Source organism: Macaca fascicularis, chromosome 2 (genome assembly GCF_037993035.2).
Source record: "Macaca fascicularis isolate 582-1 chromosome 2, T2T-MFA8v1.1".
In the NCBI taxonomy this organism is placed as follows: domain Eukaryota; kingdom Metazoa; phylum Chordata; class Mammalia; order Primates; family Cercopithecidae; genus Macaca; species Macaca fascicularis.
This window is the reverse complement of record NC_088376.1, coordinates 188,650,251-188,671,513: the sequence shown is the minus strand read 5'-3', so window position 1 is coordinate 188,671,513 and position 21,263 is coordinate 188,650,251. Positions and strand designations below refer to the sequence as shown.

The 21,263-nt window shown below is 40.2% G+C and overlaps 1 protein-coding gene across 22 annotated transcripts in view; it reads left to right on the top strand.

Moving 5' to 3' along the window:
- NSUN3 (NOP2/Sun RNA methyltransferase 3) overlaps positions 1-21,263 on the top strand; it is a 221,289-nt gene that overhangs the window by 13,242 nt on the left and 186,784 nt on the right. For 19 of the 22 annotated variants that reach the window (XR_012431763.1, XR_012431765.1, XR_012431764.1 and 16 more), the window contains 3 exons: positions 7,009-7,352; positions 17,347-17,501; positions 18,240-18,361. Coding sequence is in view for 13 of the 22 variants with exons in the window: in XM_074033648.1 (XP_073889749.1) it covers positions 7,009-7,352; positions 17,347-17,501; positions 18,240-18,361 (621 nt within the window). In the remaining 9 variants the exon portion in view is untranslated. Of the gene's footprint in view, positions 1-7,008; positions 7,353-14,017; positions 14,623-16,495; positions 16,739-17,346; positions 17,502-18,239; positions 18,362-21,263 lie in introns of those variants that run through there. The other 3 variants (XM_074033651.1, XM_074033652.1, XM_074033653.1) reach the window with 3 other exon arrangements.

Sequence of the window (21,263 nt, the reverse complement as noted above, 5' to 3'; positions counted from 1 at the left end):
CTTTTTCCATATTTTGTACTCCTTGTGGATCACTCGTTCTTCCACTGCATTGTCGAAGGCTGCTTCCTTGTCTGCCATGGAGAGCAAGTGAGCCAGGGGAATCCTGGAGTCGAGCATTGTGGGAGGGGCAGGGAGGCTGCAGGCTGGATTGATTTGCGTATGTTGAACCAGTCTTGCATTCCAGGTATGAAGCCGACTTCGTGGTGGATAAGCTTTTTGATGTGCTGCTGGATTTGGTTTACCAGTATTTTATTGAGGATTTTCACATTGATGTTCATCAGGGATATTGGCCTGAAATTTTATTTTTTGGTTGCGTCTCTGCCAGGTTTTTGTATCAAGATGATACTCATAAAATGAGTTAGGGAAGATTCCCTCTTTTTCTATTGTTTGGAATAATTTCAGAAGGAATGGTACTAGCTCCTCTTTGTACATCTGGTAGAATTTGGCTGTGAATTCGTCTGGTCTTGGACATTTTTTGGTTGGTAGGCTATTAATTACTGCCTCTGTTTCAGAACTTGTTATTGGTCTATTCAGGGATTCGACTTCTTCCTGGTTTTGACTTGGGAGGGTGTATGTCTCCAGGAATTTATCCATTTCTTCTAGATTTTCTATTTTATTTGTATAGAGGTGTTTATAGTATTCTCTGATGGTAGTTTGTATTTCTGTGGGATCAGTGGTGATATCCCCTATATCATTTTTTATTACATCTATTTAATTCTTCTCTCTTTTCTTCTTTGTTAGTCTGGCTAGCGGTCTATTTTGTTGATCTTTTCAAAAACCAGCTCCTGGATTCACTGATTTTTTTGAAGAGATTTTCCGGTCTCTATCACCTTAAGCTCTGCTCTGATCTTAGTGATTTCTTGCCTTCTGCTAGCTTTTGAATTTGTTTGCTCTTGCTTCTCTGGTTCTTTTAATTTTGATGTTAGGTTGTCAATTTTAGATCTTTCCTGCTTTCTCTTGTGGGCATTTAGTGCTATAAATCTCCTTCTACACACTGCTTTAAATGTGTCCCAGAGATTCTGGTACATTGTGTCTTTGTTCTCATTGGTTTCAAGGAACATCTTTATTTCTGCCTTCATTTCGTTATTTACCCAGTAGTCATTCAGGAGCGGGTTGTTCAGTTTCCATGTAGTTGAACGGTTTTGAATGAGTTTCTTAATCCTGAGTTCTAATTTGATTGCACTGTGTTCTGAGAGACTGTTTGTTATGATTTCCATTCTTTTGCATTTGCTGAGGAGTGTTTTACTTCCTACTATGTGGTCAATTTTAGAATAAGTGTGATGAGGTGCTGAGAAGAATCTATATTCTGTTGATTTAGGGTAGAGAGTTCTGTAGATGTCTATTAGTTCGGCTTGGTCCAGAACTGAGTTCAAGTCCTGAATATCCTTGTTAATTTTCTGTCTCACTGATCTGTCTAATATTGACAGCGGGGTGTTAAAGTCTCCCACTATTATTGTGTGGGAATCTAAGTCTCTTTGTAGGTCTCTAAGAACTTGCTTTGTGAATCTGGGTGTGCCTGTGTTGGGTGTGTATATATTTAGGATAGTTAGCTCTTCTTGTTGCATTGATCCCTTTACCGTTATGTAATGGCCTTCTTTGTCTCTTTTGATCTTTGTTGGTTTAAAGTCTGTTTTATTAGAAATTTGGATTGGAACTCCTGCTTATTTTTGTTTTCTATTTGCTGGGTAAATATTCCTCCATCCCTTTATTTTGAGCCTATGTGTGTCTTTGCACATGAGATGGGTCTCCTGAATATAGCACACTGATGGGTCTTGACTCTTTATCCAGTTTGCCAGTCTGTGTCTTTTAATTGGTGCATTTAACCTATTTACATTTAAGGTTGACACATTGTTATGTGTCAGTTTGATCCTGTCACTATGATGCTAGCTGGTTATTTTGTCCGTTAATTCATGCAGTTTCTTCATAGTGTTGATGGTCTTTACAATTTGGTATGTTTTTCCAGTGGCTGATACTGGTTGTTTCTTTCCATGTTTAGTGCTTCTTTCAGGAGCTCTTGTAAGGCAGGCCTGGTGGTAACAAAATCTCTCAGCATTTACTTGCCTGTAATGGATTTTATTTCTCCTTTGCTTGTGAAGCTTAGTTTGGCTGGATGTGAAATTCTAGGTTGAAAATTCTTTAAGAATGTTGAACATTGGCCCCCATTCTCCTCTGGCTTGTAGAGTTTCTCCCAAGAGATGCTCTTAGCCTGATGGGCTACCCTTTGTGGGTAACCTGACCTTTCTCTCTGGCTGCCCTTAGCATTTTTTCCTTCATTTCAATCTGATGATTATGTGTCTTGGGGTTGCTCTTCTCAAGAAGTATCTTTGTGGTGTTCTCTGTATTTCCTGAATTTGAATATTGGCCTGCCTTGCTAGGTTGGGGAAGTTCTCCTGGATAATATCCTGAAGGATGTTTTCCAACTTGGTTCCATTCTCCCCGTCACTTTCAGGTATACCAATCAAATGTAGATTTGGTCTTTTCACATAGTCCCATATTTCTTGGAGGCTCTGTTCCTTCCTTTTTATTCTTTTTTCTCTAAACTTGTCTCCTCGCTTTATTTCATTAAGTTGATCTTCAGTCTCTTACATCTTTTCTCCTGCTTGGTCGATTCAGCTATTGATACTTGCGTATGCTTCACGAAGTTGTTGTGCTGTGTTTTTCAGCTCCATCAGGTCATTTATGTTCTTCTCTAAACTTGTTATTCTACTTAGCAATTCGTCTAACCTTTTTTCGAGGTTCTTAGCTTCCTTGCATTGGGTTAGAATATGCTCCTTTAGGTCAGAGGAGTTTGTTATTACCCACCTTCTGAAGCCTACTTCTGTCAGTTCGTCAAACTCATTCTCCAGTTTTGTTCCCTGCCTATGAGGAGTTGTGATCCTTTGGAGGAGAAGAGGCGTTCTGGTTTTTGGAATTTTCAGCCTTTTTGCACTGGTTTCTCCCCATCTTTGTGGATTTATCTACCTTTGGTCTTTGATGTTGGTGACTTTCGGCCGGGGTCTTTGAGTGAACGTGCTATTCCTTTCTGTTTGTTCGTTTTCCTTCTAACAGTCGGGCCCCTCTGCTGCAGGTCTGCTGGAGTTTGCTGGAGGTCCACTCCAGACCCTGTTTGCCTGGGTATCCCAGTGGAGGCTGCAGAACAGCAAAGATTGTTGCCTGTTCTGTCCTCTGAACGTTTTGTCCCAGAGGGGCACCTGCCAGATGCCAGCCAGAGCTCTCCTGTATGAGGTGTCTGTCAGCCCCTACTGGGAGGTGTCTCCCAGTCGGGATACACGGGGGTCAGGGAACCCACTGAGGAGGCCGTCTGACCCTTAGCAGAGCTTGAACGTTGTGCTGGGACATCCGCTGCAGTCTTCAGAGCCATCAGGCAGTGATGTTTAAGTCGCTGAAGCTGCGCCCGCAGCTGCCCCTCCCAGCAGGTGCTCTGTCCCAGGGAGAGGGGATTTTATCTATCAGTCCCTTACTGAGGTTGCTGCCTTCTTTTCAGAGATGCCCTGCCCAGAAAGCAACAATCTGCCAGTCTGGCCACAGCAGCCTTGGTGAGCTGCAGTGGGCTCTGCCCAGTTTGAACTTCCTAGTGGCTTTGATTACACTGTGAGGGTAAAACCTCCTACTCAAGCCTTAGTAATGGCAGACGCTCCTCCCTTTACCACGCTCCAGCATCCCAGGTTGATCTCAGACGGCTGCTGTGCTGGCAGTGAGAATTTCAAGCCGGTGGATCTGAGTTTGCTAGGCTTCATGAGGGCGGGACCCACCGAGCCAGACCCCTTGGCTCCCTGGCTTCAGCACCCCTTTCCAGGGGAGTGGATGGTTCTGTCTCGCTGGCGTTCCACATGCCACTGGGGTATGGAAAAGAAAACTCCTGCAGCTAGTTCGGTGTCTGCCCAAACATCCGCCCAATTTTGTGCTGGAAACCCAGGGCCCTGGTGGGGTAGGCACTGAAGGGAATCTCCTGGCCTGCAGGTTGCAGAGACCATGGGAAAAGCATGGTATCTGGACCAGAGTGCATGGTTCCTCAGGCTTAGTCCCTCACGGCTTCCCTTGGGTAGGGGAGAAAATTTCCCAACCCCTTTCCCTTCCCTAGTGAGGCGATGCTCCACCCTGCTTCAGCTCACCCTTTGTGTGGGCTGCACCCACTGTCCAACCAGTCCCAGTGAGATGAACCAGGTACCTCAGTTGGAAATGCAGAAATCACCCGCCTTCCGCGTTGATCTTGCTGGGAGCTGCAGACCGGAGCTGTTCCTAATGGGCCATCTTGTCAGCAATCCTCAGTACATGTCTTTAAATCTGATTGGGGCTCTCTCCCCCTTAAGTTTTTTAATGGCTTCTCATCACTTAGAAAATAAAATTCTAAAACCTTATCACATTATACTTGGTAATCTTCTGCCATGATCCATACCAGACTACTGTTTTTTAAAATGCTCTGTTCTTTCTCATACCTGTGTGCTTGTACATGTGGTGTTAGCTTTGTCCTCAAACTTGCTTTCTCATTTCTTCCTACAGATAATTTCTTCTCATCCTTCAAAATTTAACATATTGGATAATATACAAAAGCTAATGTTCCTAAATTAATAATCCTCTTAAACAATAAGCTTAAAAGGAAATATGCAGGATTAATAACCTTTCTAAGAGATAGGAAAGAAAATGTGAATAAACGGAGAAACATGTGATCAGGATTGGAAAAATGGACTGCAATACAGATGTGAAATATATCCAAGTTTAAAGCGTTTAATATAATCCTAGGCAAGGTTACTATATCTCTACCTGTCTACATACACAAATATTTTATAAATTATTTTTAACTGAACTTTTATTCCAAAGTTCATCTGAAAGAATAGACATTCAAGATAGCTTCGAAAATTCTGAAGAAAAAAAGAATGAATAAAGATTTGTGTTGTCTGATGTTAACTAATTGGAAGTGTTCTACTCCTTTTTCGCTAAGGGGTAGGCACACGATGCAAGTCAAGCCACTCCTGTCTGTGTCATTGTGTTCCTGATCATTTTGTTGTTACACGTGACTCAACACTGGATAGATTTTTCAGCCTGTTTGCAGGGTAAGATTAGGATGAACTGCCATAGGACTTACAATAGTGGCATTTGCAGATTTCCCTTTGGGGTCAGTCTTAAAGCGGTCTCCCCCAAAGTGTGGTCCTGGGGATCAGCAGCATCAGCATCACCTGAAAACTTGCTAGAGATACAAATTTCAGGCTCTCTTTCAGACCTCCTGAATCAGAAACTCTGGCTGGGTCCCTGCAGTGTGTTTTAGAGACCCTTGATGCACACTGAAGTTTGCGAACCTCTTTCTTAAGGAAAGAGGTTGTCATCCTCCAAAATAGCTGAAACAGATTTGCCAGGCTCCCGTGACACACCATCCATAGTAAGAGGCAGTGAAAGGAGAAAGCAGTTTCATATATTAGCCCTAAATTGAAATTCACGTGGCACGCTTCCAGTCGCAGGTGTTACATTTCAATCCAGCCATTCCTCACATAGGCAGCTCCAGGGTGTGAAGCAGCTGGAATTTATTTAATTGACCATAGTTAATGAGGCTCCCAAATAACTCAGCTAGAAAGGTCAGCTAGTAAATAAATTAAATATTTCCTGCTGGATCATCTGTCAGTTGATATGAGTTTGTGATTGTCAAGAGATGGAACTCTTGGACCGAATACAAATTTAGCAAGGTAAAGCTGCTGGGGGAAAGCCTGCACCATCAATCCATAAGTGGTTTTTAAATCATCCTTGGTTTTTTATCATCTGAGCCACTCATTGCCTCATTAACTCTATTAGTATAGAGTTCACTGTCCTTAGTTTCCCATACCTTTTATCTTCATCAGAGGAAAACACTCATTCCCTCTAATACCCTTTTATGGTAGTACTTTTCCCTCTAATATTAATAGTCTCTAAGAAATTGAATATTGTCACTAAGAAAAACACTTCCTTGTGCAGAGTGATGGACAAAGATTCATTTGGACAGATTTAGAGGTATTTAAAGGCAGGCCGCCTTTTTGTTTTTTGTTTTTTAAGATGTTCTACAGGGAGGGACTAAGCTGAGTGTAAGCTGAGGCATACCTCTCTGGTGCAGAATTTAAACCTCAAAAAACTCAGTAATCATAATGTTACTGGTAGAGGGTCTTGACTGCAAGTTGTCCAGGTTCTTGGAGTTTTGAACAAAGAATCGGACAAAACACACAGCCAAGCAAGGAAAGAATGCTGCAACAAAGAGATGTATTGAAAGTGAAAGTACACTCCGCAGTGTGAGGATGGCTACAGCAGTGCCACAAGGGCCACAGATACAGAATATTCTTGGGTCTGAATACCCACTAGAGGTTTTCCATTGGCCACGTGGTGCTCACCTCATGAAAATGATGTAGTGGCCCGCAATCCGTCTGATTGGTTGCGGAAAGCAGCCAAACAGAGGCCGCAGTGAGATTACAAAGGTTACACTCCTGTGCAAATATCTGATTGGTTGTGGACAGCAACCAGTCAGAGACTGAAGTGAAGTTACCAAGTTGTACTTCTATTCAAGCATGTGATTGGTTGCAAAAAGCAACAAATTAGAGGTACTTTCAATTTCCCATTTGCCATGCAGAAAATGTGAGGGTTTGCAAAGGGAGTAGCCCCTGGTTCTTTTGTTACTTAGGCATGGAAAGTTAGGGTTTTCCTTTCAATTTAGTTCTAGGAATTCAGTGTGAAATGACTTTAGGTTCCCTGTCTCCAGACTCTATTATCTTGCCTCAATAATATAATATTTCAATGATCACAATTAGTTTTTGAAAAGCCACAATGAACAAAATACCAATTTCTAAAATAAAGACAGGATCATAACAGTGCTGGATTCCGTCGTATCAGATCCTCATGAGGCAGAAGGAAGAGTCAGGAATACTGATCCTGTCTCTTAAAATCACAGGTAAGTGAAGTATAAAACTAGGACCATATTCACCTGATTCATAATATAAAATTGTATTGGTGTGTATAATATTAATATTCTCTTATTTTCTCTTTTTCTATTTCTAGGAAGATACTGACATCTCCATCATGCTGGCAATATGCTGTCCTGCTTAACCGATTCAATTATCCTTTTGAACTGGAAAAGGAGTTACATTTGAAGGGTTATCACACACTCTTTCAGGGATCTTTACCCAACTATCCTAAATCAATGAAGTGCTACCTTAGCAGAACTCCGGGCCGAATCCCTTCAGAAAGACACCAAATTGGAAACCTGAAAAAATATTATCTCCTAAATGCTGCTTCCCTTCTCCCAGTATTGGCTCTGGAATTAAGGGATGGGGAGAAGGTTCTGGATCTGTGTGCTGCTCCTGGAGGCAAATCAATAGCTCTGCTGCAGTGTGCTTGTCCAGGTAGTGTGCTTTTCGTTCAATATTTGACAACTTTTTAATATCCGTATGTTACAGAGAATTTTGAAAGTATATGTGGGGAGAAACATAAGATTGAGTTTGCAAACTGGGGAAGCTTGAAAACTAGGACAATATGGAGAATAATGGAAATTTTTGCAGAGGAAGTCAGTATAAATAACATTTTTTTCAGCAACTTAATTCTAGCAGGTGATTGGAAATAAAACTTCAACATTTTGCAAATACAGATCTGTCAGATGATATGAATGCTCATAAGCCGGATAGGTTTTTTTGTGTTATTTACCTTTATACTTCAGAGTCTTATATAGATATCCTTGTCATACTTCTCTGCAACAGAAACATGTACATTTAAAATAATTTTTTGATGTCAGTAGAATATAAGGTTCCAAGGCAATTCTTTCTGGTAGAAATGTAATGTGAAGTACATATATACCCTTAAATATTTAAGTCCTTACATTTAAAGGGTAGAAAGAAACAGGTGAGATTGATTTGAATAATACATTGAACCTGATACATTCAAAATATTATTTCAATATGTAATCAAAATAGAAATTATGAGATATTTTACATTCTCATTTTTTTACAGGTCTTTAAAATTGGTTACTTTACAGTTACATCACATTTCAGTTGAGACTAGCCACATTTCAAGAGTTCATAGTCACATGTGAGAAGAGAGTATAGTATTGGACAATCCAAAAAGTCCTTTCAGGTCACTTTTTCATTACCATTATTATCAGAACCAAAGTGATACACAGTTTTATAAATGTTTGTTAAAAGTAACTAGTCAACATTTACTATAAATTTTTTTCTTAATGATTTTTCTTTTAAAACTAATTCTTTTTTGGCTGGGCACGGTGGCTCACGCCTGTAATCCCAGCACTTTGCGAGGCCGAGATGGGTGGATCACGAGGTCAGTAGTTCAAGACCAGCCTGGCCAAGACGGTGAAACCCCATCTCTACTAAAAAATACAAAAAAATTAGCCAAGCATGGTGTTGGGCACCTGTAATCCCAGAATCCCAGCCACTCAGGAGGCTGAGGCAGAGAATTGCTTGAACCAGGGAGGTGGAGGTTGTAGTGAGCTGAGATCACGCCACTGCACTCCAGCCTGGGTGACAGAGCGAGAGACTCTGTCTCAAAAAAGCAAAACAAACAAACAAACAAAACTAGTTATTTTTCTTTTAAAACTAATACATGTTTCCCTGAATAAATATTACTTACTACTAGATGAGGCAGAGTTGAGCATCAATTCTGTCCGGTTTTTGTGTGATGATTCTGTCTTTATAGATGCCAGTGCTATTCATACAGATAAGAAGATGAACTGGTCGTGGTGGCTCATGCCTGTAATCCCAGCACTTTGGGAAGCCAAGGCAGGCGATCACTTGAGCTCAGGAGTGCTAGACCAGCCTGGGCAACATGGGAAAACCCTGTCTCTACAAAAAAATTCAAAAAGTTAGCTGGGCATGGTGGTGCATGTCTGTAGTCCCAGCTACTCAGGAGGCTGAGGTAGGAGGATTGCTTGAGCCTGGGACGTGGAGATTACAGTGAGCTGAGATTGCACCACTCCATCAGCCTGGGAAACAGTGAGATCCTGTCCCAAAGAGAATTGTGTTACAGTTGTTTTACTGATTCTTCAGACTCCTGATTTATAGCCCCAGATCACATACAGATCTTTCATCAAGCATTATTTTAATTATCTATTAGGTAAGCACCATTTAAGTCCATTTTTGATTTTGTTGAAAGCAAACGATGTGAAACCATCTCAATTACAAAAGGCAGGGTTGGCCTTTTTTTTTTTTTTTTTTTTTTTTTTTTGAGATGGAATCTCGCTTTGTCTCCCAGGCTGGAGTGCAGTAGTGCGATATCAGCTCTCTGTGACCTCTGCCTCCCAGGTTCGAGCGATTCTCCTGCCTCACCCTCCTGAGTAGCTAGGATTACAGGCATGTGCCACCATGCCTGGCTAATTTTTATATTTTTAATAGAGATGGGGTTTCACCATGTTGGCCAGGCTGGTCTCAAACTCCTGACCTCAAGTGATCTGCCCACCTCGGCCTCCCCAAGTGCTGGGATTACAGGCGTGAGCCACTGTTCCTGGCCGACTTCACTTTCTCAGCCAAGACACTGAGGTGTTGAACTGCCCTTGTTTGATGTTCTGGAGATTTCTACACCCTGGCACATTGTGCCATAATAGGATTCTAGATGTGTGGGAGGCTTGCTTGTCATTTGTAAAGTTAGTGAAGGGCCGTGTGAAAGGAGATGCCCCACTGGAGGTGTTCTCCTTTAGGAAGTTGATGATCTGAAAATGGCTTCTTTTGAAACTGTCCAAGCCTTCCTGTCCCTTAGAACAGGGTATGTATCCCCAAGGCCTGTATGTTCCAGTTTGAAGACGGCTTTTATACTTTTATATGAGAGCATTCCCTGTTGAAATAGATTTAAAATTCTTTTATGAGAAATGTGAATGCAGTTGTACTAGGCCTTGGTACAAATATATCAGTTAACTGTATATTTAGAAGGAAATATGCCCAATGTTTTAGAGTTCTGGTTAAAACTCAGCTATTGAAGCTTGCTGTATTTTAGAATAAGAAATCACAACAAAAATATTATTTTACAAGTTTACCTCATTATTTTTATAATTTAGGCTGAAGTTTTGTGGAGTTGTATGTTATAAGGAGCACTTATTTTTTCTTCTAAGTATAAGTTAAAAGGCTTATACTAATTAATTCTGGATATAGAATTTTAGTATTATAAAGGATGGAAGGAAAACGTCAAATGTAGTTACCATTTTGAAGAGAGGACATTTTAATCCTAAATTATCCTCATTAGTAGGCTATAAATATTTTACACATTTTTGGTAGCAAAGTTGATTTGATTAGGAATCCAAAGGCAAACTGATATATTCTAGGAGTTTGAAGTTGAGAAGAATCTTCCTGTTCTTATATGAAGGGCAATGAACTACAGGCAGTGTTCCAAGTAAAGTAGCTTTTCATCTAAGTAGGACTAATGATAATGATTTACTAAGAAGTACAGATGTCTTCATGCTGATGCTTAAAGCCCAAATTAGGTTAGCTACAGTGCTTGAATTTGGAATGTAGAAGCAATGCTAATCAAAGCTTTTATAAGCAAAATGTAAAATGATGGCTGCACTAAATGTGCATTTGTACACCAAATTTCTTTAGATCAGTACTGGCCTTTATTCTGGGCCAAGAGGCTCATGGCTTTGAATGATTACAAAGCTTATGTTTCAGGATGATTTAAAAAAAAGAGTCTACTTTCTGTTGGTCCAGCGCTCTCACCTGTTAACACATTGATGGACTGACCATGGTTTTTGTCAGCATAGCCTTTTTAATGTCCTGGTCTTGGCAGGAAAAGAGCAAACAATATGGATTCTCAATGGGAAAACATCAGCATATTAACTAAGGATGACCCAGCTTGGTGGAGTGTCTTAGTCAACTTTCTGGCTGAAGTCTATGTCCTTCTAGGCATGAATATCTCTTTGATGTCAGTGATAACTTGGTGTTTTGAGACAAGGTCTTGCTCTGTTGCTCAGGCTGGAGTGCAGTGGTGCGATCTTGGCTCGCTGCAGCCTTGACTTCCTGGGTTCAAGCCATCCTCCCTCCTCAGTCTTCCAAGTAGCTGGGACTATAGGCCACATGCCACCATGCCTGGCTAATTTTTGTATTTTTTGTAGAGATGGGGTTTCACTGTGTTGCCCAGGCTGGCCTCGAACTCCTGGGCTCAAGCAGTCAGCCTGCCTTGACCTCCCAAAGTGCTGGGATTACAGATGTGAGCCACCACACCTAATAGTGATAACTTTTTGATCTCTGATTAGTATAGGAGACTGAAAAGACTCCTTTCTTTGTTTAATTGCTTTTACTGTCCTCTCTGCTTCTTCATCTTTAGTCCTTTTTGCACCTTCTACAGGTGTCACTTTCTCTTTTCTCTTCCCCTGCTCCTTTTCATTCTTCAGATTATACTTCAGGATTTAACTTTCCTGGAATGCCTTCTCTGAACTCCCTGCATTAGGTGCATCTTTGTGGTAATGAAAATAGTAACCATTTTGTAACACTTCGTATGTGCCAAGGACTGTATTAATCACATTGCTTAAATCTCTGCTTTTCAAACATTTTTTTTAGTAGTCTCTGCTTCCAACATCTTGTTTTTTATTTATTTTTTCTTCCTCTCACCTTCTCCCAGCATCTTTTGTTATACCCCCATATATGAGTCTTCCTAAAGTCCTAGAGCTCTGAGGAACTGTGACTATCACTGGTGACTATTATTTAACTCTCCAATTCTATGAGTTGGGTATTATTATTCCCATTTTAAAGAATTATCTGAGACAAGGAGAAGTACCAAATTGCCTAAGGTAAGTGGCAGAGCTGGGATCTGAACTCAGGTTTTCATTGTTATAGTTGTGCTATTGACTATTCCAGGGTCTCCCAGTAATACAAATGCTGACTTCTGTAGCATCTTCTGTGAGTCTCCTGGAGCATAGGGACAGATCTTTTTTTTTTTTTTTTTGACATAGAGTCTTGTTCTGTCGCCCAGGCTGGGATGCAATGGTGTGATCTCAGCTCACTGCAATCTCTGCCTCCTCAGTTCAAGCGATTCTCATGCATCAGCCTCCCGAGTAGCTGGGATTATAGGTGCATGCCACCAGACCTAATTTTTGTATTTTTAGTAGAAATGGGGTTTCACCATGTTGGCCAGGCTGGTCTTGAACTCCTGACCTCAACTGATCCACCTGCCTTGGCCTCCCAAAGTGCTGGGATTACAGGCATGAGCCACCAAGTCTGGCCCAGATTCTTATTTATCTTTGTGTCTGCAGCAGATACCACTGGCCTAGTCCATAACAAGTCCTTGATAAACCAGAACCTCAAAGTGGTTGTACCCTCAAGTGCATTTTAATCTAATGTCAACCACATTTTAACAAATTTGTCATCACCATTTTGTTCTTTTGTGAATATGTAACATTGCTTCCAGGTAAGTTTAAAGAAACTTACCATTATCCTTTGCAGCACTTTGTTTTACAGGTAATCAGGCATGAGTAGGGCAGGAGAAGGTAACCCCCACCTACCAGGAATGTCAGGCAACCATCAGGCGATGATTTGGCAGTTATTACACTGCCTCTCTAAAAATGATCATTGGCAGCCAGTGCCCGGGAGAGGCAATTTCCTGATGCTGCACAGTTGTCACACTAAAGTGATAATTCACCGCAGGCACCAGGGAGAGGCAATTTCCCAAACAGATAAAAACATTTGAAATTGGTCATCAGCTTCCAATAAAATCTCAGGAATTAGGCAAGTGAGCTCAAGCATGTGCATCAAGAGACAAAATGGCAGAGTATGACCTTCCGGGGCCATGCCACTGAAAAGGGAAGAAAGCCTCAGGTGAGCATACAGGTTTCTAAACACACTGTGCGTGCTCACCTCCCAAGTGTGAGGAAGGCACTGCACATGTGGGGAGCTCACCCTTAAGGAAGAATAAAGGAAGAGGGGTGCAGGACGCCAGAAGTGGGCCAGCATATAAAGTCCTAGGATTAAGGTTAAACGGGCACTTGACCTCCAAAGTACTCGCTTGGGTCTCTTCCAAGTGAACTGTCCTTTCTTTCTTGCTCTAGAGCTCTTGAGTAAACTTCCACTCCTGATCTTAAACTTGGCTTGGTCTCTTTTTCTGCCTTATGCCCCTCAGTCTAATTCTTTCTTCTGAGGAGGCAAGAATTGAAGTTGCTGCAGACCCATATGGATTTGCTGCCCACTAGCACTTTTAGTACATAGGACAGTATCATTATTCCAATTATAATACTGAGGGGAACATAGAAAATGATCATAAATTATAGCTTATGGCTCCAAAGAATAATTGGAAAAACTGGAAGGAAGGCAAGATTATTGTTTTTAAGTTAGGTCTATTAAAATGAATGAATGAATGAAACTACCAATTTCAGTTTCTTTCCTTGGACCAAAGATTGCCATGTACAGATGCTAAATCCTCAGGAATTTGTTAAATTTGCCCCTTTTCCTGTTTAGATGAAAAAAGTATTAAGATTTGGTTTGTTTTTGACAAGCACAAAATTGTCTCAATGTAGTGTTAGTATATATGTGAAACTTGCATTGTGACACTTTATATTTCTTATTTTTAAAAAGTTTAACCAACCTAAGACCATTTCAAATAAAATCTGCATCTAAGCAATAATTCTGCTGGAAGCTATTTTAAAATGCTGACTTGAGAATCTTGACTCAGACTATATACAATTTAGTGAAAAGCTGCCCTGATTTTCAGTTGTAATAATTTAAGTATTCATTATTATAATGCCATGCTTCAATCAAGTCATCTACATTTAGTGTGCACATACTAAATGCAAGGCATTGGATGGTGTGTGTCTAGAGGTGAGGGATATAGAAATGATGAAGACTTCTGTTTCCTTTGGTGTGACAGACTGGGTGCCCTAACCAACCCCCCTTAAGAAAATAACTAAAAATGTAGGATATAATATTAGACACATTTTTTTAATGCTTAAATTATCTTTAAATACTCAGTGGCCAAAATCTAAGACATAGTGGGAACCTTGAAGGTAAATTGTGTACTGAAGCTGGCTTTTGACTTGGGAACATTTGCTTAACATGAAAAACTTACATGTTTTTTATTGCTTCATGAGAGTGAAGGAATATAAAACAAAGCCAGAGCCTACCCAAGCAGAGCATCTAATAGAAGATTCGTTTTCATCAAGCTGGGATTCGGAGTGCTATACCCTCCATATAAGGTAAACCAGGAAGAAATTGTCCTCTCCAGATGACTGCAAGGAAAACTGCCTGTCTTCAGCTTTGATGCTGGGGGAGGAGAGAAAATACCCTCTGAAATCATTATAGTGAAGTTGCAGAACACTGAAAATAAAGAGAAGAACTTAATAGCAGCCAGAAAGAATGGAGAGCTTAGTTTCAAAGGAAGAGTGGACAGAGGGTTGACCCTTGAGGGTAATAAGAGAAACCAGCATTCAAAGGAATATAAAAGATGACTGTCAATCCAGAAATATATCCAGTCAATAATGCTCCTGAAGAGCAAAAGCGAAATAGAGAAAGAGAGAGAGATTAACAGTTCGTCACCAACAATTCTGAAGGATGTGCTTCAGAAAAAAGAACGTCATCCAAGATGGAAGATAGGAGTTAGAAAAAAATGAAGAGCAAAGATAGGATATTATGTGGGGAAAGTCTAACCATCCTTGGCTATAGAAGACCATGATAATGTTTTGTGGGATCAAAAAATGTAAGTCCAAAGAAAACCCAGATATACAATAACAGTAGCATCTAAAGCAAGAATGTTACAAGATTCTTGCGTCTTTTAGGAAAGTTGGTGAAAATTGACTTAGCTTAGAATTTTCTTAACACGTGCATATTAAAGGTCTTTTGGGTTACCACTAAAAATGTTGAAATAGAATATGAAACATTTAAACTAGAAAAAGGAAAATTGAATGAAAGATGAGTAAGACCTCTTTCCTCTGAGGCCCTTAGTATTTGATGGGCAGTGGTGGACATGGCAGGAGTGACTTTGGGGGTTATCTTGTGGACCCAGCTTATGCATCACTACAGATATGGTTGGCTTCATCTTTACTCCCATTCCTCACCTCGTGGCTGGAGCCACTTGAATTGTTTCCAGAAACTGGAGAAACCCTAGCAAAGGCTCATGCCATTCATGCAATTGTCTGCTGCTAATGCTACCACTGCCACAAATTGAAGAGCCTCCCGATGAGTGCCAGCTGACAAGCAGAGATCCATCCCCTCACCTGTGTGCTTGCAATACTTGGCCGTGGGTACTGCCTGGTTTTTTAAGCAGGTGCCTGAAGGGGTCAGGTACACAACCCCAAAGTAGGTAGAAGTTATCAACTCTTGGTGTGGGCTTTAACCAATGAGAGAAAGAGACAAAAAGCAGCCAGCCAATTGTTCTTCCTCCTTGCTGCACTAACCTCCAGTTCGTAACAAGCCTCTGTAATTTCAAACTGTAGAGTTGCCCTGAGAGACTGACCAAAGCTGTAGACAGCTTGACTACAAATCCTCCTGTGTCTATCCTGCTCCTTCCATGATTTACTTCCTTTTTTCTCTCACTTTTGCTTCCTTAGAATTGCACCCTGTCCATACCATGAACTTCTGTCTTAAATTGTTTTCTAGTGATTTCAGGCTAAGGCAAGGGCTCTTAGACACCTATTTAAGTTCCATTAGCAAGTCCTCCAAAAGATACCCAAAATAAACATGAAAACTAGCTGTACAGATGTGCTTTAAGATGATTTTCTGCTCTTATTCTCAACAAAATTGATGCCACCTCCTGGGCTCCTTCCCTATAGAAACATAGAAATATGGAGCCCTGGGCTGGGCACGATGGCTCACGCCTGTAATCTCAGCACTTTGGGAGGCCGAGGCAGTTAGGTCACCTGAGGTCAGGAGTTCCAGACCAGCCTGACCAACATGGCAAAACCCCATCTCTACTAAAAATACAAAAATTAACCAGACATGGTGATGTGCATCTGTAATCCCAGCTACTTGGGAGGCTGAGGCAGGAGAATCGCTTAAACCTGGGAGTCGGAGGTTGCAGTGAGCCGAGATCATGCCACTGAACTTCAGCCTGGGCAACAGAGCGAGACTGCATCTCAAAAAAAAAAAAAATGGAGCCCTGGTAGTAGAGAAGGTAAGCCATACATAGAAACACCTCTCATATGAGATAAGTAAGAGAAGTACAGAGTATGTGTGGGAAATGGAATAGTCCATCAAGTTTGATAGAGCACAGAGCATACTGGGGAAATAGTGGGAGATTAAAATGGAAAGATTGTCCTGGGGTCTGGCTATTATGGACCTTGATTTAAGGACTCCACATTTGAACTTTATTCAGTGGATGATGAGAAGTCATTAATTTTTTTTTTTTTTTTTTTTACTTTTTAACAGTGGAATGACAATCAGAAAAAAAAACCTAATATATATATATGTGTGTGTGTAAATATATATGTAAATATATATACGTATATGTAAGTATGTATTTGAGCAAAGGCTTTGCAATTTTTTTTTCCCTTCTATGTTAAAATTTAATGTTCAGTTAGTTCTCTAGTATTGTTTCCTTGGTAACCTGACAGAGATTGTCACTATGTTTCTAGGCGAGATTGCTTATGATAAAAATGAGCCTGGTTGGTAAACTGCATGTGGGCTGGGAGAAAGAATAAATAACCCCTGGAGACCTGGTAGAGATGCCATGCTTTGGGTCTTCTGAGTACAGTGATTCTTATAACTGGGCATGTCCCTGTGGAGACACTGAAAGCCTGTGGAGTTGTTAAAAGAAAAGATGGTTCCTGTGGGACAGGAGACTTTTAAGCCAGGACACTTCCTGCATCTGCCCCAATGTGAGTCTTATCTTCTTGCACCTGAATTACCACCTGTGTTTACTCTTAAGCGTTAGTTCTTTAGAGCGAGAACCGTGTCTGAGGTATTGGTTGTATAACATATCTTTAGGAATCTATAATTTTTTATAGGTTTTACCTCTAATAAAATACAAAAAATTAGCCGGGCGCGGTTGTGGGCGCCTGTAGTCCCAGCTACTCGGGAGGCTGAGGCAGGAGAATGGCGTGAACCCGGGAGGCGGAGCTTGCAGTGAGCCGAGATCGCGCCACTGCACTCCAGCCTGGGCGACAGAGCGAGACTCCGTCTCAAAAAAAAAAAAAAAAAAAAAAAAAAAATTAAACTTGGTGGAGCAAATGCTGAGAGCTTCTGAGAGACCGTGTAGGCATGACTATTGTAAATGTTTTATGTAGTAGGCGTGTGTATCTATATGTACATACATGTACACCTTATTTCTGTTTTTAAAGCATAAGAAAATTATAATGTTTACCTCTGAGCCCTATTTCTGCATAATTTTGATTAGTTAACTTCTTCCTGAAATTTATTTGCTGAAAAGTAGAAATTTAACAGTTCCATTGCCTTCATTTGAAACTTTTTAATCCTTTTTATTTAGGTTATCTTCATTGTAATGAATATGATAGTCTGAGATTGAAGTGGCTGAGGCAGACGTTAGAATCTTTCATCCCACAGCCTTTGATAAATGTAATTAAAGTGTCCGAATTGGATGGCAGAAAAATGGGAGACGCCCAGCCTGAAATGTTTGACAAGGTACTTTTATTATATTGTGACAAACTGATGGATGCCCAATGATACCACTATTATGTTGCTTTGTGGTTGTTATTTTCCATCTGTTCTCAGACATAGCCTGATACAGTTTCTCAGTACCCTGGAAAATTTTGATAAAGTGAATGTGGAAGCAGTTTTCATTTCGTCGTCAGCATGGTTCAAAGGAAGCAGTAACATTGGGATTGGGGATTATAGAATGTTTTATATTGGCAGGTAACTCAAAGATACTCAGGAAAAGATCAGATATTATTTGGGTCACTACTGTATTGCTTTAATTCAGTAACATTTCATATCAGAGTATGACAGTTGAAGAAAAAGAGGTCATTTCAGTGAGCTGAAATTGAAATATTCATTCTTAGAAATAAGTGCTGAGAATTCAGAAATATATTAATGTCTAATTACAATGCGTAACTTTTGTAAAAGTTTTTGCTGTGGTTGTCAAGTATATCAAATAGCATTAGTAGACATAGTAAACTTTAATTCTCCCATCCTAAGCCCCAAAAAACAAACACTGAAAGTACATGGTAAGTTTTTCTGAAAAGTGTTAGTGAGGAAATGCCATAAGGAAAAACTCACTGTGGTGTATTTTCAGTTAAAAAAGAAATGTTTTTATCTATTTGCTATTTGTTTACCATGTTCTAGAGAATTTCTCTATCTATTTCGTGCCTGAGAATAGATTGTCAGTGCGTATTTGCATCTCTTGTCCTTTTTTTTCTCTAGGTGTTAGTGGATGCTCCGTGTTCAAATGATCGAAGCTGGTTGTTTTCTTCTGACTCTCAGAAGGCATCCTGTAGGATAAGTCAAAGGAGGAATTTGCCTCTTCTACAGATAGAGCTCTTAAGGTAGGGACTGTTAATACAAAAGTGTATTTTGGTGTCTGATGTAATTGAAGCAGGTGTGATAGAACATATCAGGCCCCCAATGGAGGGCTTGCTGTGTAGGTGTCAGTGATTATTCCTCCAAAGGCTGCACTCAAAAAATTCCCAACTTCTTCCCCTTTATCGCTCATGCTGTAATGCTCACCGCCCCTCCCCCCACCCCCAGTGACGTGTAGTATTGCTGTGCATTGTCTCTTAAAGGGCATAGACGATTTTACTGTAGTTCAAAGTTGTTTGCTCACTGGAACCCAAGCCTGGGGGTTCATAGCCCTGTTTCTTTTACCAGAATCTGAGCAGCCCTTTAAGAATAGCTTTGAATCAGGATGCATGTTTTGTTAATGTTCTGGATGAATCAGCCCCTAGCAAGTTGTAGCTCGTTGTTAGTGCGTGTCTCCCCTCTGAGAATTTTCCAGAAGGACCTGGCCACTGAACATTTGGTTTCATTAAGAACAGAGCCATTTTGGAACATTGTTGTTCAGGTTCCAACAGCGATTTTGACGTATGCCCTACTCCCATGTAATTCTTCTTGTTTAATGCTAAATCAAATATTTTTGTTTGTCTGTTTTTGAGACAGTCTCACTCTGTCGCCCAGGCTGGAGTGCAGTGGTGCAGTCTCGGCTCACTGCAACCTCTACCTCTCAGGTTCAACCTATTCTCCTGCCTCAGCCTCCTGAGTAGTTAAGATTATAGGTGTGCGCCACCAAGCCCAGTTTTTTGTTTTTGTTTTTGTTTTTGTATTTTTAGTAGAGAGAGGATTTCACTGTGTTGGTCAGGCTGGTCTTGAACTCCTGACCTCGTAATCTGCCTGCCTCGGCCTCACAAAGTGCTGGGATTACAGGTGTGAGCCACCACACCCAGCCGCTAAACCAAAATTATCTATAATATTTAAAATACAATTAAATGGTCCCTTAATCACTTATTACCTCTTGCACATAGAAAGACAGTGAATGACAGTGTACATTTCCAACTTCTGACTGATACACAGCAATGAACATATACCATTTCCTAAATATTTTGACCAATACTAATACATAGCCTTGTATCAGATTACGTCTCGGTTCATTATGGTGATTCTTGGTAGGACTTATCAGAAGGCTTTTCTGAACATTTCTCATCCAGCAGTTAGACCATTTGTTTGTATACTTCTGATGTCCACCTTTCATGTAACACTAAGATATTTTGAAAACTTCATACCACCTTTCCCTTTTACCCTTTGGGTTATTAGCTTTGAGATGATCTAGATCCTTCTGTAAATCTTTTCTCACCTAAGCTTTATTGATTTGGCTTCTTCATTTTTTGTTTGTTTGTTTGTTGAGATAGAGTCTTGCTCTGTCACCCATACTGTAGTGCAGTGGTGTGATCCTGGCTCACTCCAACATCTGCCTCCTGGGTTCGAGCGATTCTCATGCCTCAGCCTCCCAAGTGGCTGGGATTACAGGTGCCCGCAACCATGCCTGGCTAATTTTTGTATTTTTAGTAGAGATGGGGGTTTCACCATGTTAACCAGACTGGTTTCGAACTTCTGACCTCAAGTGATCTGCCTGCTTTGGCCTCCCAAAGTGCTGGTATTACAGGCATGAGGCAGCATCCCCCAGCCTCAGTTTCTTAATTGTTCCTGCTACACCAGCCTTGCCATTGTTATTCCTTACACCTGTAACAGATACTAAATCTTGTGATGGCTTATTAACATTGTGATCTACATTTATTTTTTTAATCAGTAAGCAAGCAAACAGGCTTCCTGAGAATATTATTTTTCTCCTCTGTCTCCTGACAAATCTGCCCCCGACTTCCTTTTCTTTCTGTTTATTACCAGGTTTTCTGTGATATATTCTGTCTACTGTTTTTCCTCGATTAATTATATTTTATCTTCTGTTTCCTTTACTCTTCCAAACCTATTCTTATTAAAGAACTATTAATTTTTAAAATTTTTAGAATTTTTAAAATATATTTCTAATTATACAGGTAATACATGAAACCATTTTCATTGTAAAAAAAATATATAATACAAATGAAGCAAAAGGCCCTGTTGGCCACATGCCCAACCAAATATCAGCTTTCTTCTTAGAGTTCACTGTTGGATTCGTAGCTCTATGTAGTGAAATACATTTTAAAATAACTTTTATCGTGATATGTATATTCTTCTGTAACATGGTCTTTTTTTTTTTTCACCAAATATTTCTTAGTCTTTTCCATGTAGGTCTACTTTGTTCTCTTTAACTTATGTGAAATATTCAAGAGGATCTATTGTATTCCTTTTTAATCCTTTAATCCTCTATTTCTGGATATTTACATTGTTTCTTGTTTTTGTTTGTTTATTTGTTTACTTTTATAAACCGTTCTTTAATTTGTCTCATCAGACAGGTCTACTAGCATTTTTCTAGATAAATAAATATTGAGAAGTAGAATCGAGAATCAAATATTTTAATAGCCGTGTTGAATTGTTCTCCAAAAAGGCTATACCAGTTTATACTCCTTGCTGCACTGGACTTTGTTTACTGCTTGCTCCCTCTTAAAATATTCTCTTCCCTTGACATTTGTGATCATAGGCTTTCCTGGTTCTTCCTACTTCTCAGTTATGCCTTCTTCATATGTTATTCAACTTGCTGCTCATTGGCTCATCCCACAAATTTTGAGTTTCTTTAGCCTACTGATGTTGATCCTTTTCTCTATCTGATGGCTTCAACTGATATCTCCCAATATGTGAGCTTAGACTATCTCCCAAATACGAGTCTAAGCTCAGATCTTTCTCCTTAGCCTCAGACCTGTATATTCAGTTACTATCCGAGATCTCCAGAAACTAAAAGCTCAAATAATTAAGATAAAAATTATAATTTCTAATTATCTTAGGAGAGAGAATCTTCACCAA